This window comes from Lissotriton vulgaris, chromosome 6 (genome assembly GCF_964263255.1).
Source record: "Lissotriton vulgaris chromosome 6, aLisVul1.2, whole genome shotgun sequence".
Classification (NCBI taxonomy): domain Eukaryota; kingdom Metazoa; phylum Chordata; class Amphibia; order Caudata; family Salamandridae; genus Lissotriton; species Lissotriton vulgaris.
The window spans coordinates 1,524,979,924-1,525,004,669 of record NC_141694.1 but is presented as its reverse complement, the minus strand read 5'-3'; the positions used below and the strand labels follow the sequence as shown (position 1 = coordinate 1,525,004,669).

At 41.9% G+C, this 24,746-nt stretch overlaps 1 protein-coding gene across 3 annotated transcripts in view; it reads right to left on the bottom strand.

Annotated features, from left to right (window-relative positions):
* Positions 1-24,746, bottom strand: part of PLCB1 (phospholipase C beta 1) — a 2,298,721-nt gene that overhangs the window by 1,166,304 nt on the left and 1,107,671 nt on the right. For all 3 annotated transcript variants that reach the window (XM_086927697.1, XM_086927698.1, XM_086927696.1), the window contains exon 6: positions 374-427. In XM_086927697.1, the coding sequence (XP_086783823.1) occupies positions 374-427 (54 nt within the window). The remainder of the gene's footprint in view (positions 1-373; positions 428-24,746) is intronic.

The window sequence follows — 24,746 nt, the reverse complement described above, 5'->3', positions numbered from 1 at the left end:
AGTTCAAGTAATTTTTCCAAAAAGTTGGGAGTGGATGGAGTTTGTACTGTTGTATTTTCTGACTTATTGGAATTAATGAGTGGCAATTATTTGATCTCCTATTTCCGGAAAACTAAGAACTGTGGTTCAAATAAAGAAATAAATATTTTATAAACATGCATGTCGACCAACTTCTCAATCAAATGTAAACCATCTCTCAAACGCGTTCTAACATTTCGTGTAAAAACCCAAGATAGTGGATTCACAATTTCAATTGAGCTGCATCATGGCAGTTTAAGATGAAGTGTATATAGTTTCCACCTGCATTTTTAAAGGCAGAAGCAGAATAAAAGAGTCATAGGATTACTTTTTGCAAATTATTTCTGATACTTACTTTTTTACTGGAATACGTCCTTCGGGAGGGACTTGCAGCTTGAGCTTGGTGTAACTATGGAGAGAGTAAAAAGTATTGATGTCAGTTGAAAATGCTGAACGTTTTTGTAACAGATGTTTAGCAAGGTCATTGCATTAATTCATACACATTGTTATTGAAATCTAATTTCTGGAATCACCGTTTACATATAAAGTTGCAGAGGGGTATCTGTGAATCTCAGAGATGTTTTTCATCAAGGGGTTCTAAGTGACATCAAATAGACAACAAGCAACACTTTTTTATCAAGGGCTCAGTCTTCAGCATTAATTTTGGTGTGTGAGTTATAGTTTGCATGACTGTTGTGTGAGTTACTGTTGTGGAGCTTACAATTGTTTTGTACCCTTAACTTCACTTTAACTGAGTATTTTAAATGAATGTAGTCATATAATACTCTAAAAACACAAATTGTATTGTATTCATGGCTTCTCAAATAGGAGCATTGGGGACATCACTGATCACATCGCTGATGACATCAATCAAGCTAATGCTTCACAAATAGAAACAGAGTAGTACTGGAGACCAGTCTCATTCAGTATTGTGGAAGAGATATGGTGTGCATGTTAAAGTTTTAAGTGCAAGCAGTACTTCATTAAAGCAATGCAGAGACTCAGCAAAACTAGTATGAGTTGCAGGTATGCCTTTCAAATAGATTGTGGTTCAATTCAAAAGCCTATTACTAAAAAATATGCAATTAAAACTAAAACTCTTCTTCACTGCACATTATTCTTCTATGGAAGTCTCTGTGCATTCTGATGTTAAAGAGTTATCATGTATTGCTATAAACAAGTTCTATGAAAAACTGGAGATTAATAAACTGCCTATATTTATTTCTAAACAGTTATTGAAAATGATGAGACATGCCTTGTTCTAGAATGTACAATGCATGGGTAACTCACAGAAGATTTCAATTGCAGTTTGGCGTTACAATGGTGACCACCCTTAGGCTGGCAGGTCTAACATGAACACTATGGGAAATTAGGATTTCATCCATGAAAAAGACTCACGGTATGACATTTTAGTGTTAGGGGATTAGGATGACTTCTTGTATGTAGGCGTACTACTGTATCATAAAAATATATGCATATAATGCTAATTGAAGTACAGACATAACAAATTAGGTATTGGTACTTGACATTGTCAATTGAAAGCAAAAGGATTGCTGAAAATTACATGATATCAGACTATATGTTTTTGAACCCCAAGATGGCCACTGCATGCTAAGGTTTACCTGGTGATTGTCTTTGTAAGGGCACTGGGGGTGCAGTTAGATCCCAGGTGAAAGTGTAATAGGAAAATTCTAATTTATGAAGGAATATATTTGTGAAATATTATCAGTGAATATCCTGTGACGATGGATAATATTTATTGAAAGCATAATCCATAGTATGATACATTTGTGTACTTATTGTAGATATTTGCATTTGAAAATGGTGCTGGACATACTTTTAAGGGTTAAATTATAACAGTATATTGACAGTTGACAAGTAGCTTTTTGATTCACGTATAACTTTAGTACTGTTCAACGAAGTTACAGAAAATTAGGTAGGTGTTCTAAAAGCGTAAGTGAAGTTTAAAAACTCTGCAACAAAGTCTGTCGGTAGGCTTTTAGCAAGTCAAGCCCAATGCAGGTATCTCTAGTGTCAAGAAGATCCTGATAAGACGGATAGCAAAATTAATGTTAGGGGTCTAAAAAATCATTGATTTGCTAGCATCTTTCATGCAGTTTCACAGATCTGCACAACGTGTGGGGATCAATCCTTTTTAAGAACTTCGTAGTGCTGTACTGGAAGTTGATTGTTGCTTGTTTGCCAGTGGGTCTTTAGTTGCTGTCCCAGTGGCAGACGCAAGTGGCATCCTGAACAGCTGTGGAGCCATTCTTGTATGGTCAAGGAGTTGCAATTTTGCATACTGGGACTTGTCCCATTTATTGAACAAGAAACAACCCCCACCAGATACCTGTCCTTAAGATATCGCCGAAGGTCATAGGATTTAAATATGTGAAATATGTGAACAATATCCATGGGCTGAGGTCATCCATAGTCCTATACATTGAGGCACATCCAAGAACTAATTGATGAAGTCTAGTCCATGCGATGGACTGTTAGCACTCTGTTTCCCCTGATGATTGATTGTTTACAAGATATTAAAATGTATAATGACAGATGTTTCGTCATTTTCAAATTTACGACTTGTTCTTTTCAAATTTTAATGTCATCTGATTGGTTTATGAGCAATGTAAATACAATTATGTCATTAACTAACACCCCTTTCTATCTAAAAGAATGGTCTGCACTTTCCCTAAAATTAAAAAACTCATGAAATGTAATAATTGTGTCGTTCTCGTTCACTGCAGTAATCATGTTTTGGCTTCTAAGTGATGCAAAGACAGAATTTGATGAAAAGATTTACAGTGGAACAATTTCATTTTCTCTTTCTTTTCACTGTTTAAACAAAAATCAAATTAGGGAGGTTCCTTTCTTTATTTCATATGATATTGTTGTAGGCATTGACTTTGCTTTGACTTCCTAGAAAGTGATTACTCTGAGTGGCAGAGAGCAATGTCAAGGATGTTAACCCCTTCGATGCTCATGACGAGCTCAACTCGTCATGAGGTACACCTCTCGTGTGCTCATGGCGAGCTGAGCTTGTCATGAACAATGGGAATCGATGATTGTCAGCATAGAGGGAGAATATCATCAGCAGCGATGGTGCATCAACAGCACTGAAAAAACAATGTCAAGTGGTAGTTATCATTATTTACTCAGAAACTAATATCTCCATTCTAATGTAATAGTCTTGGCCTAATTTACATTTTTGAACCCTTTAGTGAGTGAAAATGAATGTTGAAGTCACAGCCCAGGCCAGCAGTGAGCAGTTGTCACAGGGCCTGGCCTTCAGTAAGGCTATGCAATCTAAACCCCAAGTTCTAACAGGGCATGGTGTTTGACCATGCTCAGTGCACTATGTCATCTGTGAGGGAACGTGCAGTCAAGTGCAGAAGAGTGCTGGTTATATGCTACACTAGGAATCAGTCTGGTGAGTGTTAAAGTGCATTATTGTAATACTTCTTTTAGCATTTTCCACTAGATTTAGTGTAAACATCTACGGTGTGCGTGAGACTAAAGAATCACTGAACAGAGTCAAGAAATTCTCCTTTAAGTCACATAAATGTGACCATCGCAGCAAGCGGAGTATTGAAGGGCAAATTGCTCAGCAATTTGCCTATCAAAACGCGGAAACAAATGTTTTGAAGATAATCATGTTTTCCTGATTAACCACACCAAGAAAGGCAAGAAATGCAATCAAACAGGCAAATGAAATTATTGTTCGTTTTCAATCCCTGATGCCTTGTTTGCCATGATTATGATTGAGTTCCATGAGATGTGCTTTTCCACGATCAGCAAAATGTACATCATCATCATCATCACCTTAGCCCACATAAAAAGGAAGTGAACATTCTGGTTTTCTTCACCCCTACCTTCATGGGAATTAAAAGTACTGATGTAGAGTTGGTCAGTGATGTAAAATCATGTTATTTACGGAGAAAACTAAAAATCCAGCTCTAGAGCTTGTGGTATTTTCTCCACCAACGGTATAGTGTAGTTGAGAAAATGTTTCGGGAAATGTTCATCTCGATATAGTATTTCCCCCAAAAAGTAGAGGATAAACCTTGACTTCCTAACTCGAAAGATTGATCTCTTGCACTTTAATCAAAGCTGAAACGCATTCACTTTGTCCTGAACCTTTTACCTATTTGTATGTTCCATCCTCACATGTTACATACATATCTCCAACTTTTTATACAAACGTAGGTTTCTGTATGTGTCTTGGATGCCTGTGTGCGATGTAGTTCTACTGTTCGTCACCTGTACTTACAATGTAAGCTCTAAGGGGCAGATTTACAAGCCGCTTGCAACACTTTTACGCCACCGTAGCATCACTTTTGTGACGCAGAGTCGGCGTAAACCATGCGCCACGTTGCAACTTATTTACAATGTGAGGCATCTAGGCAGATGCGTCACGTTGTAAAGCCCTGCGCCACATGAAACCTGCGACAGGTTTCATGTGGACGTTCTGTCGTAGGGTAGGCGTTCCCTCGCAGGAAAGCCACGTAAAACTGACGCAGTAAAATCTACAAGATTTCACTGAGTCCGTTTTTCGACACTGCTGCGTCAAATCCTTACGCCTGCTTGAAGCAGGCGTAAGGAATGAGGCACCATGTTGAGTATAGGCGGCCCCTGTGCATTGCAGGAGTTGCGTTGCGCTTGTGACACGACTCCAGCAATGCACTGCCCGTACGCCACAAGATGCGTCACGCATCTGCCCCTCCTTGCACCATGGTGCGCCGCATTGCAAATGCGATGCATCTGTGGTGGCACAGGGGGAGGGGGGATTACGTGACGCATCTGTTTTGGCGCATCCCTGCTGATTTGCAGAGATGCACCAGAAGACGTAAATATGCCCCCAAGTACCGGAACACAGATCTCAGAGTTTTGTAGCATTCCTCCCTCTCCAGAGAGCCATTAGTTCAATGCTGCTTGAATGCACATTACATTTTTTGTTCATTAATGTTTTGTTGATGCTGTCACTAGAACTACAACTTGTGATTTATTGTTTATAATATATTACAAAATCAGGACAACACTACACGTAGTGTGGTGCGGAATTCCTGTGCTGAACTCCGTACCACACTGTTATATGGTGTATTCGTACACCCAGATTTCCTGGATGCAGAAATATCTCACATAATTTTCTGGCTATGAATTCTAGCCAGTAAAATCACTTTGGATAAGAACTGAATTGCAGCCCTGACCTATTTCCTCATCCTCGCCCACCCTCAGCCAAAGCACAGAGGAGTATGTCATTTGACATCCTGCCAGGCAACATTTGCTCTTCCTTCCCCCATCCTCCTCTGTGCCCTGCACAGCAGCCCTCACAGACATTTACCACCTGCTCGCACACTTTTAGAATTGAGCCGATCTACATTACAATTAGTGCTGCAGAGTTGTCTTGCATATAACAATATGGCATTCTATTGAATTGTAGCAGGAGCAAATTTGTTCCATCCTCAAGTACCAGACTGCTAAAAAAACAACGTATACAAATTATTATGTACAGTGTAATTGTACCTGGATCTCAGAGGCATAGTTCTCTTTTCTGTAGAACCACTTCTGTTGCTACTTTAAGTAATTCTGTCCATCCGCAACACAGTGTTGAAATCTATACCATTATAATATAAACCTACTGAATCTCACAGGCACTGGAGCCCAATGTCGGTCTCTGGCTTAGCCCATGTCCCAGAGCACTGACAAGCCAAAATAATGCCCAGCCACGCATCAGGGGCTTAGCTTCCATTAGTGCAGCAGGTTCAGTGCACCTGGCCCCAGAGGTCTGAAGGGCCCACTGACCCCGATTATTGTTGTTTTTCATAATTCAAAAAAACACTGGGGGACAATTTCATTCCTTGCATTAGGGCCTATGACAGGCTGACTATGTTACTGCCAACCATCCAAGGCACTGCACTTTTCCAACCCTTAGGCTGTATTTAAAGAGAAAAGCTTGGTATATGCAAAATGTCTGATCGCATTGCATCGATATGGTGCTTTCCTGAATGGGGGGTGTGAGTTGGGTGTTTCTGGTTGTCTCTCTGTCTTACGGTGCTGTGGGATTTCAAAGAACTCTTTGTTTTGCTATACAAGTTCATTGCTGACAAGGGTGGCTGACCAACGCCCTCTTAGCAGTTTATTAAGAAAGCGGAGGTAGTGATATTAGCACAAAAAAACCTTCTCTTTCCCTTATGGCTAAATTTGTAGTTTTATTTCTAAGAAAGACATTTACATTTTATATATGTTTACATTGAATTAAAATGTCATACTGGTATTTATAGAACATGGGTTAGGTCTACTAAGATAGGATTCAATCACTCTATTAGGTGGCTTGTAAAGCACGACTACTTACCCGTAAGGGTCTCAACACGCTGGGGGGGGGGGGGGGGGGGGGGGGGGACAGCTGCTGGTCCGTTGAAGGCACTGTAGTTCAGTTGAAGAGCCAGTTCTTGTGGTCCTTCCTGAATTGAGGCAGTGATGGTGATTGCCTGAGGTGGAGAGGCAGGGTGTTCCTTGTCTTTGTTGCATGGTGGGAGGAGGCTGTGGTATTCCAGATATGTGGAACGGTAGCCAGGGCCAGTTGGGTGGAGCAGAGGTCTCTGGTTGGTGCGTGGAATGCGAGGCGGTGATTGGGGTAAGCAGATCCCAAGTCATGTAGGTCTTTGTAGGAGTGTTTGAGGAGCTTGAAGATGACTCTTTTGTTGACTGGGAGCCAGTGGAGGTCTCTCAGGTGGCCGGTGATGCGACTGCGGTGGGGGATGTTAAGGATGAGTCTACCAGAGGCGTTCTGAATGTTATGCAGTTTCTTGAGGAATTTCTGGGTGATGCCGGTGTACAGTGCATAGCCACAGTCGATTCTGCTGCTGATGAGTGCGTGGGTGACAATCGTTCGGGACTCAGTGGGGATCCACTTGAAGATCCTTTGGAGACTGTGTTGATCTGGCGGTTCATGGTGAGTGAGGAGTTCAGGATGATGCCAAGGCTTTATGCATGGTCAGTGGGTGTGGTGGGGGGTTCCAAGAGCTGCAGGCTACCAGAAATCATCCCAGGCAGTATGGTGGAGCAAATGGTGAGGGCTTCAGTCTGCTCCGAGTTGAGCTTGAGGCAGCTGTTCTTTATCCAGGTGGTGACAGCCTTCATCGCATTGTGGAAGTTGTTCTTGGCGACTGTGGGTTTGTTGGTGAGGGAGAGAATCAGCTGGGTGTCTTTGGCGTAGGAGACGATGTTGAGTCCGTCGTTCCAGGCGATGGCTGCGAGCGGGGCCGAGTAAATGTTGAAGAGAGTGGGGTTCAGGGAGGAGCCCTGAGGCACTCTGCAGCTGATCTTTTTGGGTTCTGAGTGGAACGGGCTTTGTCACAGATGCCGGAATCGTGGAGTCTTGTTCATAGGGTGCGATGAGAGACGGTATCAAAGGCAGCAGAGAAGTCCAGGAGGATGAGAGCTGCAGTTTCGCCTCAGTCGAGGAGGGTGCAGTCGTTGTCTGTGGCAGTGAGGTGGGCTATCCCTGTGCTGTGGTTGTTTCATAAGCTGGATTGGGAGAGGTCCAGGATGTGGTTTGCTTCAATGAACTCTGAAAGTTGGACTTTGATGGACTTCTCAATGACTTTGGCTAGGAAGGGGAAAAGAGAGATGGGTCTGATTGGGTCACAATTTGCACACCAACTTTTTGTGAATCCCATGGTATTTTGTGAACTGACCTCTGTTCTAATATATTAGTTCACGAAATACAGAATCACAGTGGGTCAAAATTCAACCTATCTCATGAATAATTATGAGCTAGGTCGTAAATCAAAGGTAAATCGCGACCGACTATGTTTTGCTGCCGTCACAGGGATGGTGGCCTGCTGAGGTCAGCAGACCACCATGTCTGTGATTGCTTTTAAATGTAGCAAACATTATTTCTAATGCAGACCCTTTTCTTTAAAGGAAAATGGGATGTATTATTGAATGAACTATTTAAAAAAAAAATTTAAGAGTATTGGTCTCACATACCACTGCCTACTCTATAAAAACGTTTTTTTTTACCATTCACAGAGGGAACCTTTCCCGTTTTTCAAACCGGTTGCCACTACCTTTCAGTAGTCAGTAACATATTAATGTTTTGTTTCAGTTGCAAAACATTAATACATACCATAAGGAATCACATTTGGAAGGGACAGCCTATCCATGCCCCTTACAAATAGTGATTCCTGTTTCTTAAACCCATTTAGTATTTTAGTAATTTGTTACCAAATTGCTTAGTTCGGTTCAGTATATTAGAGAAGCCCATTTTCTTGTCACAAACTCTGAGTTTACTGAAGCGCGGAAAATGTCTTCATGCATCTAGCCCATAATGTGCTCATTTAGTTCATAAAATAATTCAATGCAAAGTGTTGTCCTTTTGTGGTAAAAGTTAAAGAAAAGAAGATATTTATCAAGTGGCTGAATAGCTTAACATGTAAGCAGGAACATTGTTCAATTCCAAGCTTTCCCACTTGAACAAACTGTGTAATCGTCGAGAGATAGCTTTACTGAGCCTCAACTGTGGTTTATTAGACAGTAATGTCGCTGGCATTCAACAATATTGGCAATAAATAAAATGAACATGAAGAAATGAGATCTCTTGATTCATCAGGGCATGGGGGTGTTTATGTTTACAAGCATTTCATTTTTTACAGTTATTAATACAGTGATATACTCTAATGTACTAAAGTGAGATACAAACATTCAAAACCCAACTTTTTTTTATTTGAAATCATCTTTATTATATATTTCATGCCAATTATTTCATCATTGACATACCACATCTTTTAATACCTCGGCTCATGGTTTAGGTCCTAGAGCCAAGCCAGACGATTGGCTCCTCTTTGGCTGGGGTTACCTATGAATTTGTTGATTAGGACAGCTCAAACAGACACATCACTTACGGTATGTTTTTAACTGTATAAGGCTGACATATGGCCTTATCTCACCTGGCATTTAATGCTGAAAATGCAACTGAGCTTTTTATTCTAAAAGCTCCTTTTTAGCACACCCTTCAAAACAAACTCCTTTTCAGACAACCTGCCTACGATGCTAATTTATATGGATTGTGAATTCCAAATTCCCTTCCAATTATTTATTTTTCTTTGTAAGGGTAAATGTAAATACCTATGTCTGACATTAAGATTTGTTCCAAGATGATGCATTTATGAAATTCTCGAGGGAAGTGTAACAATGACACACAAAACCAGCCATGCAGGAAATGTGAAACTTTCAATCGTCTATACCAATTCAGCTTTACATTTATCACAATTACTGTGGTAAAGAGGAGAAACAAAGCGTATTTTTTCATATATAGTGGAGTAGTTTAACTGCAGTGTATTTTGTGGATAAAGGAACTGAAATCTATCCAATTCTGTATGAAAATGTGAACTTTTGCAAGGGGGGAGATTGTGTGACATTTTCCCAGATTAGATATGTATGAGAAAAGCTCACCCCATTCACAGATGATAAAGCACAATTCTATTCAGAGTAGATTATATGCACCTATGAGTAGCAATTCACCAAGAGGCCAGGGATAGGGAAGCGACTTCACAAACCCTTTTGAACTTAATGACATCACAGAAAATATTATCATATGATCCTGGACCCAAATTCTTTCCTGGAATACATATGAAGCCCTAACATTATGTTCCATAATAACTGCATGATTAGTATAACTGCCTAACACAGACAAATGTCTACTTTAGATATCTCCTATATAAAAGTGCCGACTAGATCTTTGAAGGGTTTAAAGCATAATAATTGCCCTGAATTGTAGTCTTTGAGCAAAGCTAGTAAGTCAGACCTCTTCTAGGTGGTTTCTACTCACAAGAAAAATTTGAAAAGAATGCAGGGAAATAGTGCATCGTACAGCACAATTTTCAGATAAATTTGCTATAATGTGATAGTGCCGAAAGGGTACTCATTACATATTCAAATCCTTTCAATGCGTGCCAAGGCATTAAAACCTGACTTTCCCCATGAGTTGACAGTATTTTTTTCAAAATGTGGTAGGGGTTTCCCTATTGGCTAAAACAACATTGTGCCTGAGCATTTTGTCATGGGTGGCCTCATATTCCATGGGAAGAAGTGATCAGCACATATTTCTCAGAGGTGTTCTCATGGCTCCAACGGCACCAATTTAAGTGTAATTCCGATAAATCAGAGATTATTCTTTTTGGCATTCCAACAGACAATGTGTGGCAAACTTGGTGCCCCAGGATATATCTTCCCCCACTGCCTCGGTTAAGACAGTTAAAAACCTAGGAGTCAGGTTGGAAGATAGTTTATCCATAAACTCCCAAATACAAAATGTGGTGAGTTCTTGTTTTGGAGTGCTTAAAATGCTCAAGCAGTTCTTACCCCTTTTGTCGGTAGCACATAGGAAAATCGTAGTTTAGGTGTTAATTACATCCAGGCTGGACTACGTTAATGTTCTTTATCTGGGAATCCCAGAATACCTGTTAACACGTTTACAGGTAGTCCAGAACGCAGCAGCCGGGGCAATACTTATGCTTGGCCATAAAACATGGATGTCCCCTCATCTTAAAGCCATGCACTGGCTCCAGATACGCAAGAGGATACTTTTTGAAACTATGGTTTTAGCTTTTAAATCACTCCACGGAGCTGGGGCCCTCGAACCTTAGGAAAAGACTGCAATTCTATCACCCGCGCCGTACCCTGAGATCCACCACTCTCCAGTTAGTATGCACCCCTAAATTTTTCCGCGCACAAATCGGCAGTTGCTCCTTTCAGGTGGAAGCAGCACAATTCTGGAAGTCTCTCTCTGGCTCTCCGACGGACACAGTACTTCCTCACCTTTAGGAAGTCATTGAAAACCTGCTTATTCCAGCAATAGCGCCCTGCTTAGATGGTTATGAGCCCACTGCTGTCGCGCTCAGGTGGCTTAAGCGCCGGGACACTCAATTGAGTAGCCGTGCGCTCTATAAATTCCATGTAACATAACATAACCTAACATAACATGGGTGCCTACTATAGGTGGCTGTCAAATGTTACCTCAATATGTCAGGGCCAGTGTTTTCTCTTGGTTGACACCCTTCCAGATGCAAGGTTGTCCACCTTAATGCCAAAATGGCCTCCATCAGATAGACTAGTGGCAGCATTTTGCCACTGATATCTACATGGCAAGAATTTCCTCCAGCATACCAGTATGGATGCCATATATGCCATGAACTTTAGTATGCCAGTACCAGCATTTTACCTTTGATGCCCTTTATGCCCAGAATTACCCCCCAATGTGGATGTGCCAATGTGAGTATTTTGTCACAGGTGTCTGTCCTACTAAGAATTGCTACAATATTCTAGCATCAGTATTTTGGCATGGGTGTCTCTATAGCCCAATATTTACCTTCACTATGCCAGGACCAATGGCAAACTTGCAAGTATGTCACCTTATTCGCTCACATTCCCATTCTTATTCATTCTGACTCACTTGCCTTCACTCTTAATCACAGTCATTCTCACTCACTCACTCATACTTACTGAAACTTACTGAAACTCAGGCCCAGCTTTACTAACACCTTGTGGCAGGTTTGTGTCACTTTTATGAACAAACCGACTCAAGGTGTTAATGTGGGAGTTAATATCCAACACAAATCAAGATTTGTATTAGATAGTATCACAAAGTAAGGCAACGCTGCCCTATGTGCTGCTTTGCTTTGTGTCAATGGAGCATTCTTTGGGTGGTGCATCGCATTTCCATGTAATCACCCATCGGTTTTAATGCAAATCCTTATTTACAAACATAGGTAGACAGCAATTTGCACCAAAATATTACACCTCTTTAAGGCAGGCATAGAAAGGAGAAATGCATTAATTTCTCCTCATTTTCCCAATGTTGCATTTCTTCTGCATTGAACAGTACACAAACGAAGGGTGAAAATCCTTAAAGAACTGGAAGGGGCCCCATCAAGTACAAAACGTATGCCTCAGAGAATGTGCATGCACTTGAAGGATGGTGCAAGTAGGTGTGTTTGTTGGGACATTGCTGCGAAAAGTGTGCGAGTGCAAGGGGAGAGAAAAATGCATCATATATTAATTGATATTTTATATCTCTCTTTAACCCCTTCACTGCGGTGGCTATTCCGCCGCAGTGCTAAGAGGGTGGGGGGGCCGTGCGGCGGTCCCGTGCTCGTGACGGAACCGGTCCGTCATGGCACGCGGGTGAGCTGTGCTTGTGACGGAACGGGTCCGTCACGGCCCCGCCTGCGCTTCAGAACGCTGCGTGGACGCTGCATCCAGTGTTTTATGGCAGCGCAAAACAACTAGAACGCTGACCATAGGAGGCGGGTCCGCTATAACAGGGCATGCGTTTCACTATTGTGCTATGAATTCCCCTCAGATCATTTACATTTCTCCCCCCCCCCGTAATATTAAAAATCAGCAAACATTAAAAAATAGCTTCCTCGAATTTCAAAAAGCAGAATAGCAATCAGTAATGCTACGGTGATTCTGAGCCTCACCCCCTGGGAAACCCACCCCAATGGAACCCCCATATCTATCCCTATGTGGAGGAGGACACTTGTTGGTTCTCATCACCCTCATAAAGAGGGTTTGTTGATTGTGTTGATAGTAAGCTGTATGATTGGTACACAAAATGCTAAATTTGTCCATATGAAAGCTAATAATCCATATTACTAAAGTCACCAACTAATCAGAAAGTATTTTGAGCATAAAGAATGGGATATGTGCAAAAAGTATGATAAAGAGAAAATGTATATGAAACTGGCTTACATGTTTGTTAAGGGATGTTTGGGGAGGGAGGGAACACTGCACATCATGTTGGGATGGCCGCTGTGGGAACGGGTGGACGAAATGCGATAGACAACAGCAGATGCAGAGAACAAAAAGGCATGTAATTTACAAAAATTGGGATTTAATAAATACAAAAGGAAGAGTTGAATGAACATACTAATACAGAACAATGTTGAGCAATAGGGATCACAAAGATGAATCTGTGGACATAAGCTTGTTAACATGGAATGTGAGAGGACTTGGGGATCACCATTAGAGAAGACATTTGTTAGCATACATGGATAGGCATCATGTGAATATTGGTATAATCCAGGATACGCATGAAAACCCATCTAGCATGATCGCATTTGCCTCGTATAGGTATTTCTCCTCGTATTCAGCATATTCAAGAGGTACTGCTATACTTATTAAATACTTATTAAAAAAAAATAGTAGCTGAAAACCAGCTGATAGACATCTGGTGGTACCATCACCCCAACCTGAAGGAAGGGACATTTCAATCAGGCGTGCACAGTAGTTGGTCTAGGTTAGATATCTGGTTAATTTCCAAAGAACTAGCTATACATATCACTACTGTGGAACACTTGGCACATACATATTCAAACTACACCCCTGTATACATGCGGCTGTCCCCCCCAGACTCTGGGTATAGATATATAGAGTGGTGTTTACCTTCCACAGCACTATTAGACTAAGCTTTCAAAGCGGAGTTGGAACAGGAGCTAGAGGAGTTTCTTAGGAAAAACATAGATTCTGTCCCCTTATTAACAACAGGATGGGTAGCACTAAAAGTCACACTAAGAGGGATATTCATGTCTAAGGCAGGAGGCATATTGAGAGACATCAGAAAGACCTAATCCCAACTGGAAATTAAATTAAAAGATCAGGAACGACAAATGCTACCCTGGCAAATATAAGAGAAACGCCCACAGTGTGTCAGGACACAGTGGAATGAGAATGCCTATTCAGTGGAAAATACCATAAAGCCACAAGATATGGAGAAGGGGAAAGACCTGGTAGAGCATTAGCTGAGCTCACACGCCCCTCCCCCCCTCCAATATATGTTAGAAATTGTAAACGAGGAAGGCATAGAGTGCAAAGACACATCGGGAATCGTAAACATTTTCACTTCACACTACAAAGCACCATATACTTCATGCAACTCCAAACAAGCAGAAACAGAAGGGTATCTTGAGAAGATAGAGCTAGCCTGGCTAAGTAATGGAAATAGGGAATTCCTAGCAGCTAAGCTAGAGGAAGAGGAGATCAGAGTAACCATAATGCAAATGGGTAATGGAAAGGCCCCAGGGCCCGATGGGCTCACGACAGAATTTTACAAAACGTGCATAGACATATTAGTTCCATTCCTGAAAAAAATGTATGAAGAGGTTGTGCAAACAGGTATATCACCACAATCACTGCGAGAAGCTCTTGTAGTTTCGCTCTTAATACCAGACAAGCGCCAAACAACACAGATCCGTACACAGACCATTACCCCTTATCAACTGTGATGCCAAAATTCTAGCTAGAGTGTTAGCTAACCAACCCAGCCTGTTGATGGACAAACTGATTCATCCAGATCAGGCAGGGTTCATGCCGGGTAGAGCCACCTCTCACAATTTACGCACCCTGTTCTCCATTATGCAGGACATAGATCAGGATGAAAAGGTGGTGGCGGTCTTTTTAGATGCCACAAAAGCATTTGATTCTCTTGAGTAGGAGTATTTATTCTCAGTTCTAACACACATGGGGTTCCCACTTTGATATCTGGCATGGGTGCGGTTGTTATACAATAAGCCAAGAGCTTCATTGCTGATAAATGAGACTCGCACTCCTGCATTTGAAATATCTAGCGGCACAAAGCAGGGATGTCCCTTACTGCCTCCGCTGTTTGCGATAGCAATAGCAAGAGAACCACTGGCGGCCATGATCCAGCAATATTACAAAGCACACGCGCTGGACTACCCAACTAGGCTGGTGCTAATCTCATTATATGTGGATGACATCACGTTGTATGTACGAAACCAGTAACAAAATGGCATCATCCGCAAAATCATCGAATTTGGCGCATACTCATGTATAACAATAAATTGGGGAAATCACAGATCTTCCCGCTCACTCAAAGTACTCTGAAGACCCCACTGGAATTCCCACTGCAGTGGTGCATAATGGAACTCCGATACTTGGGGATATAAATATCATTAAAGACAGGGAAGAACTAATGAGAGCTAATTAGGGCAGAGTCCTAAACTCAGTGGAAGAGACTATCACCAGGTGGATTGCAATGCCACTATCACTAGCCAGGCGCATTGCGCTAATGACAATAGTAATGCTGCCAACATTTTTATATCTTTTTATAAATATCCCTTATGCCCCGACCTGCCCCTTTTAAGTAAGGCTTAAAAGCCAACAAATCAGATTAGCATGGGGAGTAAAACAGCCCTGTATTAAATGGAGCACCCTTATATTGCCCTTTGCACAAGGGGGTTTGAAACACCAGACCCAAACTATGGTATCTCAGCGCACAAGCCCAATATGCTGCCTACCGGTTTAAGCCACCACCGTTTAAGACACCTCTTGCAGTGGACCAAGGATATATCTCACCCTCTCCTACCGCCGGGTTCCTGGGTACAAAGGGACCAGCAACGTGCGGTAAGTATTCCATTGTAGCAGGGACCAATCATGCATGGAAAAAGATTGCACAGAAATCACAAGCCCCTATGATATACTCTCCATTACTTCCACTACTACACCAACAGGCACTCCCAATTACGCAGGAGGGACTATGCAATTGCATGCTTTTAAAATATGGTATAAACACATGTGGAGAAATGTACGTAAAAGGGGAATTTAAGCAAGGGAACATACTTTTTGGAGAGACCGAACCTACAGTAATGGATCGCTTCCTATATATTCAAGTTAGGCAAAATGTTAAAGCTTCCACATCTATATTCCCAGAGGAACCCCCCACTTTGTTACCAATACATCAACTATTGGGTGGCGGGACATCCCCTGCAGTGTCACGTATATATAAAGCACATATCGGGAAGGAAGGGGGAAATACGGTGAAGGAAAAAGCGGGCTGGGAGCAGGAACTGGGTTATCCTATAGTGCGGTTCTCGCGTCCGACGGGAAGGGGGGGGCGGGGCAGCCTGCGACCCTACTGCTGGCGAGGAGCAGCCAGGGGAGCGACTAGCTAGTGAGGGGGCAGCAGCAAAGAGGGCGCGTGGTAGGAGGGGCTACCCTTATATCCCTTCCCTAGGCTCACCCCTATCTCCCGCCCCCTTAGCCAGTGAAGCCCCACCTACCCACCTCACCCCCCGGAATGGGCTGGCCGGCTGCCCACGGACCTACTACGGGGTCTGCCCTCCTATGGGGTCCCCTGTAGGGACCGCGGGCATCCTGCAGGAACTGGGTTATCCTATAACAGATGAAACATGATGGTACTGCTGCCAGCAAACATAGACAATCACAGCGAGTAGCAGATTAAGAATTATACGTTACATTTTTTCATAGGATGTACTATACACCAGCAAAAAGGTACAGAGTTAAACTGAGGGAAAATTACGCTTGAGACCGGTGTGGGCAAGAGAGCGCTGATTTAATGCATCTGGCATGGTCATGCACAGTCATAGCTAAGTACTGGGCAGAAGTAGGGAAGTTGCTGAATGGAATATCAGAAATGCAAACTGACTTGACCCCAGAGATGGATTGCTAGGATACGCAAACAAAATTGAAGGACAGATCAAGCAACTGGTTGCGTTGGGATTGCTAATGGCAAAACGCAGAGTAGCACGTTAGTGGGGAAGAGGCAGGGTCCCTAAATTCAAAGACTGACTTAAAGATATGACATACTGCCAGGAGCAAAGCAGTATGTATGCTGAGCTACTCCCACCTGGCTCCAGGCCCCAAGATATATGGGAACCTTTTAAAAGTTACCTCCAGCGAACGAGTGGTGCAGAGGAGAAGGAATAGATGCCCAATAAGTAGCCAAAGATCAGAAAGGATAGAAGTCAAGACATAAAAGCATACTATGAGCTAAGGCAGTGCACATAAGTGGTCCGTATGATGTGCCAAATTGTGCAACAGAGATAAAGGAGGTATATTTTCTGAACCCAATTGTAATGAAATATTTGAATGTTAGGGAAAAGAAAATGTTGTAAAATATGTAAGTAATGTAACATACAACAGTTAATGCCTGCCTTTGACGACTCTGTGAAATAATCGATATTACATATATGTATAACAAGTGTTGTCTGTATTGTATAACGGAAAATACAAATGAACAAAGAAAAAAAAAATATATATATGTAATTAATATACACAAGTAATGATATCACTTTTCAAAGGTTATATAAGTTCAGTCCATATAAATCAATGGATGCATTTCTTTTAGCACAAAGTACGTTGGATGCATCAAAATTCAAAGACAAAACATGCACAGGCACAGTAGAGGTGAGGCGTTGGAACAGCAAATGGATGCGTTGGTTCCTTACTCCCAGGTGAGGTGATGTGTCGGTTCCTTACTGCTACATGAGGTGATGTGTCCGTTCTTTATTGCTACAAAGGGGAGGTGATGCATGGGTTCCTTACTGCCAAGGGAGGTGATGTGTTGGTTCTTACTGGGAGGGTAGTTAATGCGTCGATCTCCAAACACGCGGCATTGGTACCTTACTTCTATGCAATGTCGATAAGGAGTCAAAGTCGAGGAACTATACGTTGAAAATACAGACGTGCGGAGACGATGGGAAGTGGTGATGCAGGCGCTACGTTGGTCTCACACCACGAGAAGGCAATCTATTGATTTGTCAGCCGTGAAGCACAGGCTGTGTTAGAGTCGGAGTGGGTGCCCCGGACGTCAGTGAGACAGGGCTCAGTACCAAGGCTGTGGTGATTTTTCAGCTGCAGAGCAGGTGCTGCGTTGATTCTTTAACTGCACTGCGGTGCTGCATCAATTCTTCCACCACACGGCGGTGTTGCATCACGAAAACGGGCGCTGACAGTCCATTTGTGTGGTTTTCTCACCCGATTACACTTCCAAGGGCCCAGAACTGGAATTAGCACCACTTTGCACCTAAGGACCCTCAACAGAAATGTCCAGGCACTGGTTGGTGAAGTCTTTGATGGCCCTGAGACTTCTTAACAGGTGGCAAGCATGCAGAACCCCTGGGAGGGCCTTGGAAGCCGGATGTAGAAAGCAAAGTCCAGACCCTTTACTTCAAGGACAGAAGCAGCAAGCAGCATTCCAGCACAACAAAGCAACAGACAGGAAGGCAGTCTCTCCAACTGCATTCAGCTCTTTTCCTTGCAGAATGTCCTCAGTCCAGAAGTCTGCCTTTCAAGTAGGCAAACTTCAAAGGAAAGTATTTGTAGTGCAAAAGACCCACTAATGGTCCCGAAGAAGCAGCAGGAGATCACTAGACTCCATACGTCTGCAGAAACATGTCGACCTTTCATCTTTAGTGGCTATTTGTTAAACCACTATTGCACTGTTTTTATTGATTTAGGAGTGTGAGGGTGGTTATTAAATTGTTTTTCCCGACCACTACCTAATTTTAGAGCTTCTTCTCTTTCTTTTCACAACACACATCTTTTTTCACGCACTGCTACTTAGTTCCCTTCTAGATACGCCTTTCTGTTTCACATCTGTAAATATCACTGTGGTTTTTCCTGTGCCTGGTGTAGTCATCTGCCAGCACAGGTTTTTTACCCTCTAATGTGACAGAAATTATGCACCAGAGATCCCAGATGATGAAGGGCGGTCTCGTTGGTGGACTGATGGGAACTTGCATAGTTTAATAACTATTTCCTGTGTAACTTTATTTGGGTACATTGTCTGTTTGTTTCTTGACTCTCTGTTAATTCTAGGTTGGTGCAAAAGACCCAGCCTTTTCCTCACCTGGCTACAGACACGTTACAGGGGGGTGAAGACTGCTTTGTGAGAGGACAGGCCCAGCCCTATTCAGGTATCGGAGACAACTCCTCTCACCACTCTAGCTCAGGAAGGCCCATAAGCCTGGTGATGGGCCATTAGGATATGCAAGGCACACCTCAGTTCCTTGTTTGACTGTCTATAGTGAAAGCACAAGAGCCCACCTGTCAATCAACCCAGACATAAATTCTACAGACAGGCAGAGGCACGGAAAGGTTACGCAAGGAATGCCCACGTTCTAAAAGTAAAACACACAAGATGATGGACGGAATGTTGCACAATGGCAAAACATGCACCCCCAGTCACAGATATGGGTTTAATCCATTGTTATTTTTGTTACCAAGCCATCCTAGTTCAGCCATGGCCATATGCAAATCAGTCTTGACCCTTTGCCTCATAGGAACAGTCTAGCCCGTACTGCCAAGCCATGTCTTCCCTGGACCGGAATCAAGCATCCTAGGACCGGTTTCAGGCTATCAGCCATCTTCAGCCAGGATAGCTTGACTCCAGTGGCTTAGTGAGCAAGGGACCCACGTCTGGGCATACCCTTCCTATATAGGGTGAACAGCAAAACACACAAGATGATGGACGGAATTTTGCACAATGGCAAAACATTCACCCCCAGTCACAGATCTGGGTTTAATCCATTGTTATTTTGCTAACCAAGCCACCCCAGTTCAGACATGGCCATATGCATATCAGTATTAACCCTGTGCCTCATGGGAACAGTCCAGCCCGGCCTGCGAAGCCATGTCTTCCCTGGACCGGAATCAAGCATCCTACGACCGGTTTCTGGCTATCAGCCGTCTTCAGCCAGGATAGCTTGACTCCAGTGGCTTAGTGAGCAAGGGACCCACGTCTAACAATGGATTTTTGTCGAAAGAGCCAGAGACTACCACCAGACTGCCAAGCCACAGCCCACCAATATTTTATTGATGGTCAGATTCAATTTTGCTGGTTTACCCCACAGATTGAAGTTTGACTTCCAAAAAGGTATAGAGGTACAAAGGTTGAAATCTTCACTAGGATAAGATGCTGAAAATATTTGGCCGGTGAGGGACCTTCCCTTTCCCCACCAAAAGTCAAAGTCTTCACCAGGACTTTGTTCGTCGGCAATCCAGTGCCTGGTGGAACCCATCTTGGCCATAGCGTGCTGCCCTGCACCACTGAGGATCTTCAACTTCTCAAAGGTGTCTAAGTCAGCAGATAAAGCTTTCCACTGGACAGAACTTCGTCCCTGTATCTGGCACACGGTTTATCATGGTCAGCCTTAACTTTTGACATGGTCTAGTGCAGCAAGATACCCACAGTTGTTGCTTTGTGATTTTTGGCTCTAGAAACAGCTAGAACTTTGAAAAATCATATCTATTTTTCCCCTTTTTCTTTTTGGTGATTATTTTCTCCTTCAATTTCTCTCTGTTTTTATAAATTGGAGTGGATTTTATTGTGTTGTGTTTTATACCGTTTGATGGCTGTTGTACTGAGAAATGCTTAACTCACTTCTCCTATGTTAAGGGTATCTGCTCTGTGATACAGCTATCAAGGGTTAAGCTCGGGTTTAAATTATTGATGCCTAACTTGACCTGGTAGGAATAGTGGCACTAATACTTGAAGAAAAGTACTATCCATTTCAACTAATAATCCACTTTCTCACACATATTACATAAAGTTGTCATTTTTTTTCTACAACAGGTGCATTTTGAAACTTCATGATGCATCACAAAGGCCATAAATAAATTCCACACTAACAAACATCGAGTTCTGTACCTTAGCCAAAAGAACTATTCTTCGCCCTAGTCCTTTATTCCCCCACTATACCGGAGAGTTGTCTCCATTCTTCTAGGAAAATAGGTTTTTATCTAAGAAGATTCAAGTGCAAGAGCATAGTTTTTAATGGCATTTAATTAGTCTTAAAGAATGGTCAGTCAATATTCTTTGCAGAGAAAAATGCTCTTTATGAGCTAAGGGCCTTATGTTCAGAGGCTTTTTGAGATCACAAAAGTTCCTATTTGCAGAAAGGCCTTTTGGTATGTAACAAATCCAAATTGCGATATAGTAACATGTTACCGAATCGCAATTTGGGTTTGTGACTACATACCAAACGGTATTTGGAGGGGGAGTGTTTAGGGGTTCCCTTTCAAATACCATTTAGCAGTAGGCTGTATTAACGGTTTGAGACCGAAATCTGATTGCAAACAATAACGTTTTACCAGCTACTGAAAGATAGCAATAAGTAATTTTCAAATGGGAAAGAAATCACTTCCCCCTTGTGAATGTTGACAAAAACATTTTTAAGAGTAGGCAGTGATACACTGCTCTTAAAATCTGTTAGTTAAACATTGAATAATTTTTTAAGTGCATCCCATTTTCCTTCAAAGAAAATAGGCTGCATTAAAAATAATATTTTGCTTTATTTTAAAGCTATCAGAGACATGGTGGCCGGTTGACCCACATGATGGCTACAAATTGTAGTGGGTCACAACCCACTAAAAATTCAGTATTTAGCAAACTGTCCTATTAGTTCATAGGTCGGTTCACAAAATGCAACACTGCCCGCAAAAAACAGTTTGCAAACTGCGACCAGTATTTTGCAAGCAATTCTTCGTAGATCTGGTCCTTACTATTTTGATTATTGCTACTCTTCTTAATCAATTCTGTTGCTAAAGAAATCAAAATGAAGAACCCGGACACAATGATCGCTGATACATGTAACACTGTACCACTCAGGAAGAAATTATTTCCCCAGAAGAGGCAATTATTATGTCTCTCTTCGGTGATACCATACTCTTTTTTTATATTTTATTTATGGTGTGAACTTGAACAAAAGTAGAGCGAAGCACTCGCAATTGGAAAAAATAAATTCTTAGTAAAATTCGGAATTAAAAAATAACAAACATCAAAAAATTAACAAATGAAGCACACTTAATTAAAAAAACAGTGGTTATATGCTTTTGTTTTCTGAAAAATATTTTAGTTTGAGTCCACCAAGGTACCAGAAGCAATAGATTTCAAGAGACAGCCAGATCAGAAAATGACTGTTTTATAGATTTAGCTTTAATACAGGTGGGACATGAATCCTAGGCTCAACTGATCCTTTTATCAGTTAGTAATGATAATGAGCTGAGCCAACAAGATAACTTTAAGGGTTTTTCTTCTGATTCATTATTCACTTCGAGGACAATCTCAGATGATTACTCACTAAGTGAAAATGTCTTAATGGCATTTTTAATTGACTTTTCAAAATCCCCATTACCTCTTTTCGTAATTTCAGAGCTTATTTTCTCATATTTGTTTATTTTTAAACTCATTGTACAGGAGGCAGAAATCAATAAAACCCCTTTTAAGTTGCTTTCACCCTTTACATTTCACTACACTAGTAAGTACCTTTGATTTTTTGTTTTATGTATTACATTTAAATTATAGGGAGTTTCCCACAGTTATCCATCCATTACGTTGCGTTTTTAAACTGTTCCCCTTTTATAGGGATTATGCCTGCGTTGCAGTGCGCAGCACCACTCGCGCAGCGAGAGCCCTTTTGTATGGGGTTTTTGAAAGGTGACCACACGCTCGTGCATGTGATCAGCTTTCGCCGTCAGGCAATGGCTTTTGCGTGATTTTTTTTTACAAAAAAAAGAACACGATCAGGCAACGGCGGGCGCATGTACCGCCTTTGCTCCGCCCATTCCAGACGATGGCTAGCATGCGCAGCAGTGCACGTTCGCCTCACTGCCACGCTCCCTCCCCCCGCTTCTCTGTGGTGCGTGCACGCCACTACTTTCGATTCCCAGCCCTGCTCCTCTGTGGGCCGCGTGCACCACTGGTTTGTTTTGCTTGTTTTAATTACCAGCAAAACACGCATTGCTCAGATTTCACTCTGACACAGAACCCTCAGTGGAGAGGAATATTTTCTCGTTTGTAATCCAAATTCAGGAGCATAGAATAATTTGTGCTTGAATCTGTGATGCGAAATGCACAAAATGACGGCATTTTACCTGGACACAAAGTACGCATAGTAAAACTTGGTGAAATTTGAGTGGGAAAAACATTGGAGTGTGTGGCAGGTCAGACCCGGGGAAAACATGCAGTATTACCACGTTATTGCCCATTTTGAGTTGTAGAAATCAAGATGTTGAGGTAATTCCGCACCTCATAAAACCACATTCCAAAATATGGATTTACCACCTCACATACCAGGACACTCGGAAAACGGCCCAAACTATGAGAATGTGAGGAAACACTGATAATACAGTCCTCATCAAGTCTAGTACAGAAAACGGGCCGAATGAACACTGAAAGATGTACTTTCATGTACAAACAGCGGCAAACCAATCCGCTCTGACGGCACTTTGAATTGTTAGTGATGAAACAAAACGCTTGGTCAAAGACCGGAAATGCCATTCATAGTTCTGTCGGACTACGTCAGAGCTTGTGACTGCTGTTATGGTGCAACCTCCCTGTGACCTGCAGGTCATTCCTACGTGCCCAGTCACTGCAAGTTAGGAGGAGCCACACCTCGGAGTAAACACGTCAAGACGCCGTAGGCTTCTTTTTAAATGTTATCTTATCGCTCACAATATCCAAAACAAGCAAGCATTTGCAATGCAATAGGTTTCGGATCACTGAAAGTTTGAGCTATTGCTGTTGCAAACAATAATGCAACGCCAATAGCTCAAACTTTCAGTAATGCGAGACCTATTGCATTGCAAATGCTTGTTAACTTATGTTGTACTATTTTCTGTACCATTGTCCCTAAATCCTAAATTTACCACACAAAGGTTTTCAGACAGAGATGACAGGCAACAAGAACCTGTACTTTTTTTCCTACCCCATGCCTTTGCCGAGAACGATGCAGGCTCACTTTTATTTAGCCTTTCAAAATTCTACTGCTATGCTTTCTAACAGTGCTCAGCAAGAACGTCAGGTTCGGTTCCACAAACGATGCAAGTTTAATCGTGAACAAACTTATCCTATATAAACTTTTTGACTTATATGAAGTTGATGGAACACGTACGACTGTGGGTTTCATGGCACCACTTTCTAGTCATTGCCAAATTACTGAGATGGTTTCAATAGTAGTCTTTTTAGAATTGAGGGAGTGCTCAAGCATCCAAAATTCTATTTTGACTGCACGCTGAAAATTCTTGCAAAGTTCATGCAATAACAGAGCCATTATTTATTAAAGGATTATGTTTTTAATAATAATAATCTCTTTTTTCCGTCCGCTCTGCATAGTAAGGGAAAGCTTAATTGAGGTAGTTTTTTCATGTCTATTAGTTGTGACACATTATCTTTTAGTCTTCTAGCTCAATAGTTCTAACAATTTTGTATTTTTTTCTTGAAGTGCTAGTACATGAATTTATTTCATTTCATAGTTTTATTCGACACAAAATAGACCAGGTTGTCAGAGTTCTTAACATTTAATAGCAAAACAAAAAAATGACCAGAGAGAAGGAGGAGTTGTTGCTTATAGATCAAAGGAATTTTCTAAATTTGACTAGAAGGAAATTAAGCTAAATGTATAATTTTGATTGTTTTCCTGAACTGAAGACAGTGAAGTAAATTGGATAGTTCTACTGCTTTGAATTTTTAGAGTGCTGTACTACGTACGATTGTCAGTGCAATCTTTTGATTAGACCAGCACACATTCTATGTGCACTGGCAACACACTTATATTTTCTCTTTTTGTAGACCATAATTTTTAATGAAAGTGACTGTGTGTGTAGTTTATGAAAGTGTCTGTGTAGTGTACTCGTTCCAAGCACAAGGCAAGCACGCCGTATGCAGCGGGGGTACAACGAGCGCGGTGACGAGTATACGCCTCACCGACCACGTGACCGTGGAATTGGTCCCAGCTGCCGGTCCTCCTGGGGATATAATGAGCACTCTTGCATTTGCTCCACCAATAGCCAGGGCGAGCAGAGCAACAAGCAGGTTTGCTGTGGGTAGGGACATTTCGAAATGTAAGTAAACCCGGCAAATACAGGCTTAAAAAACATAAATGCACTGGACCACAAGCCGA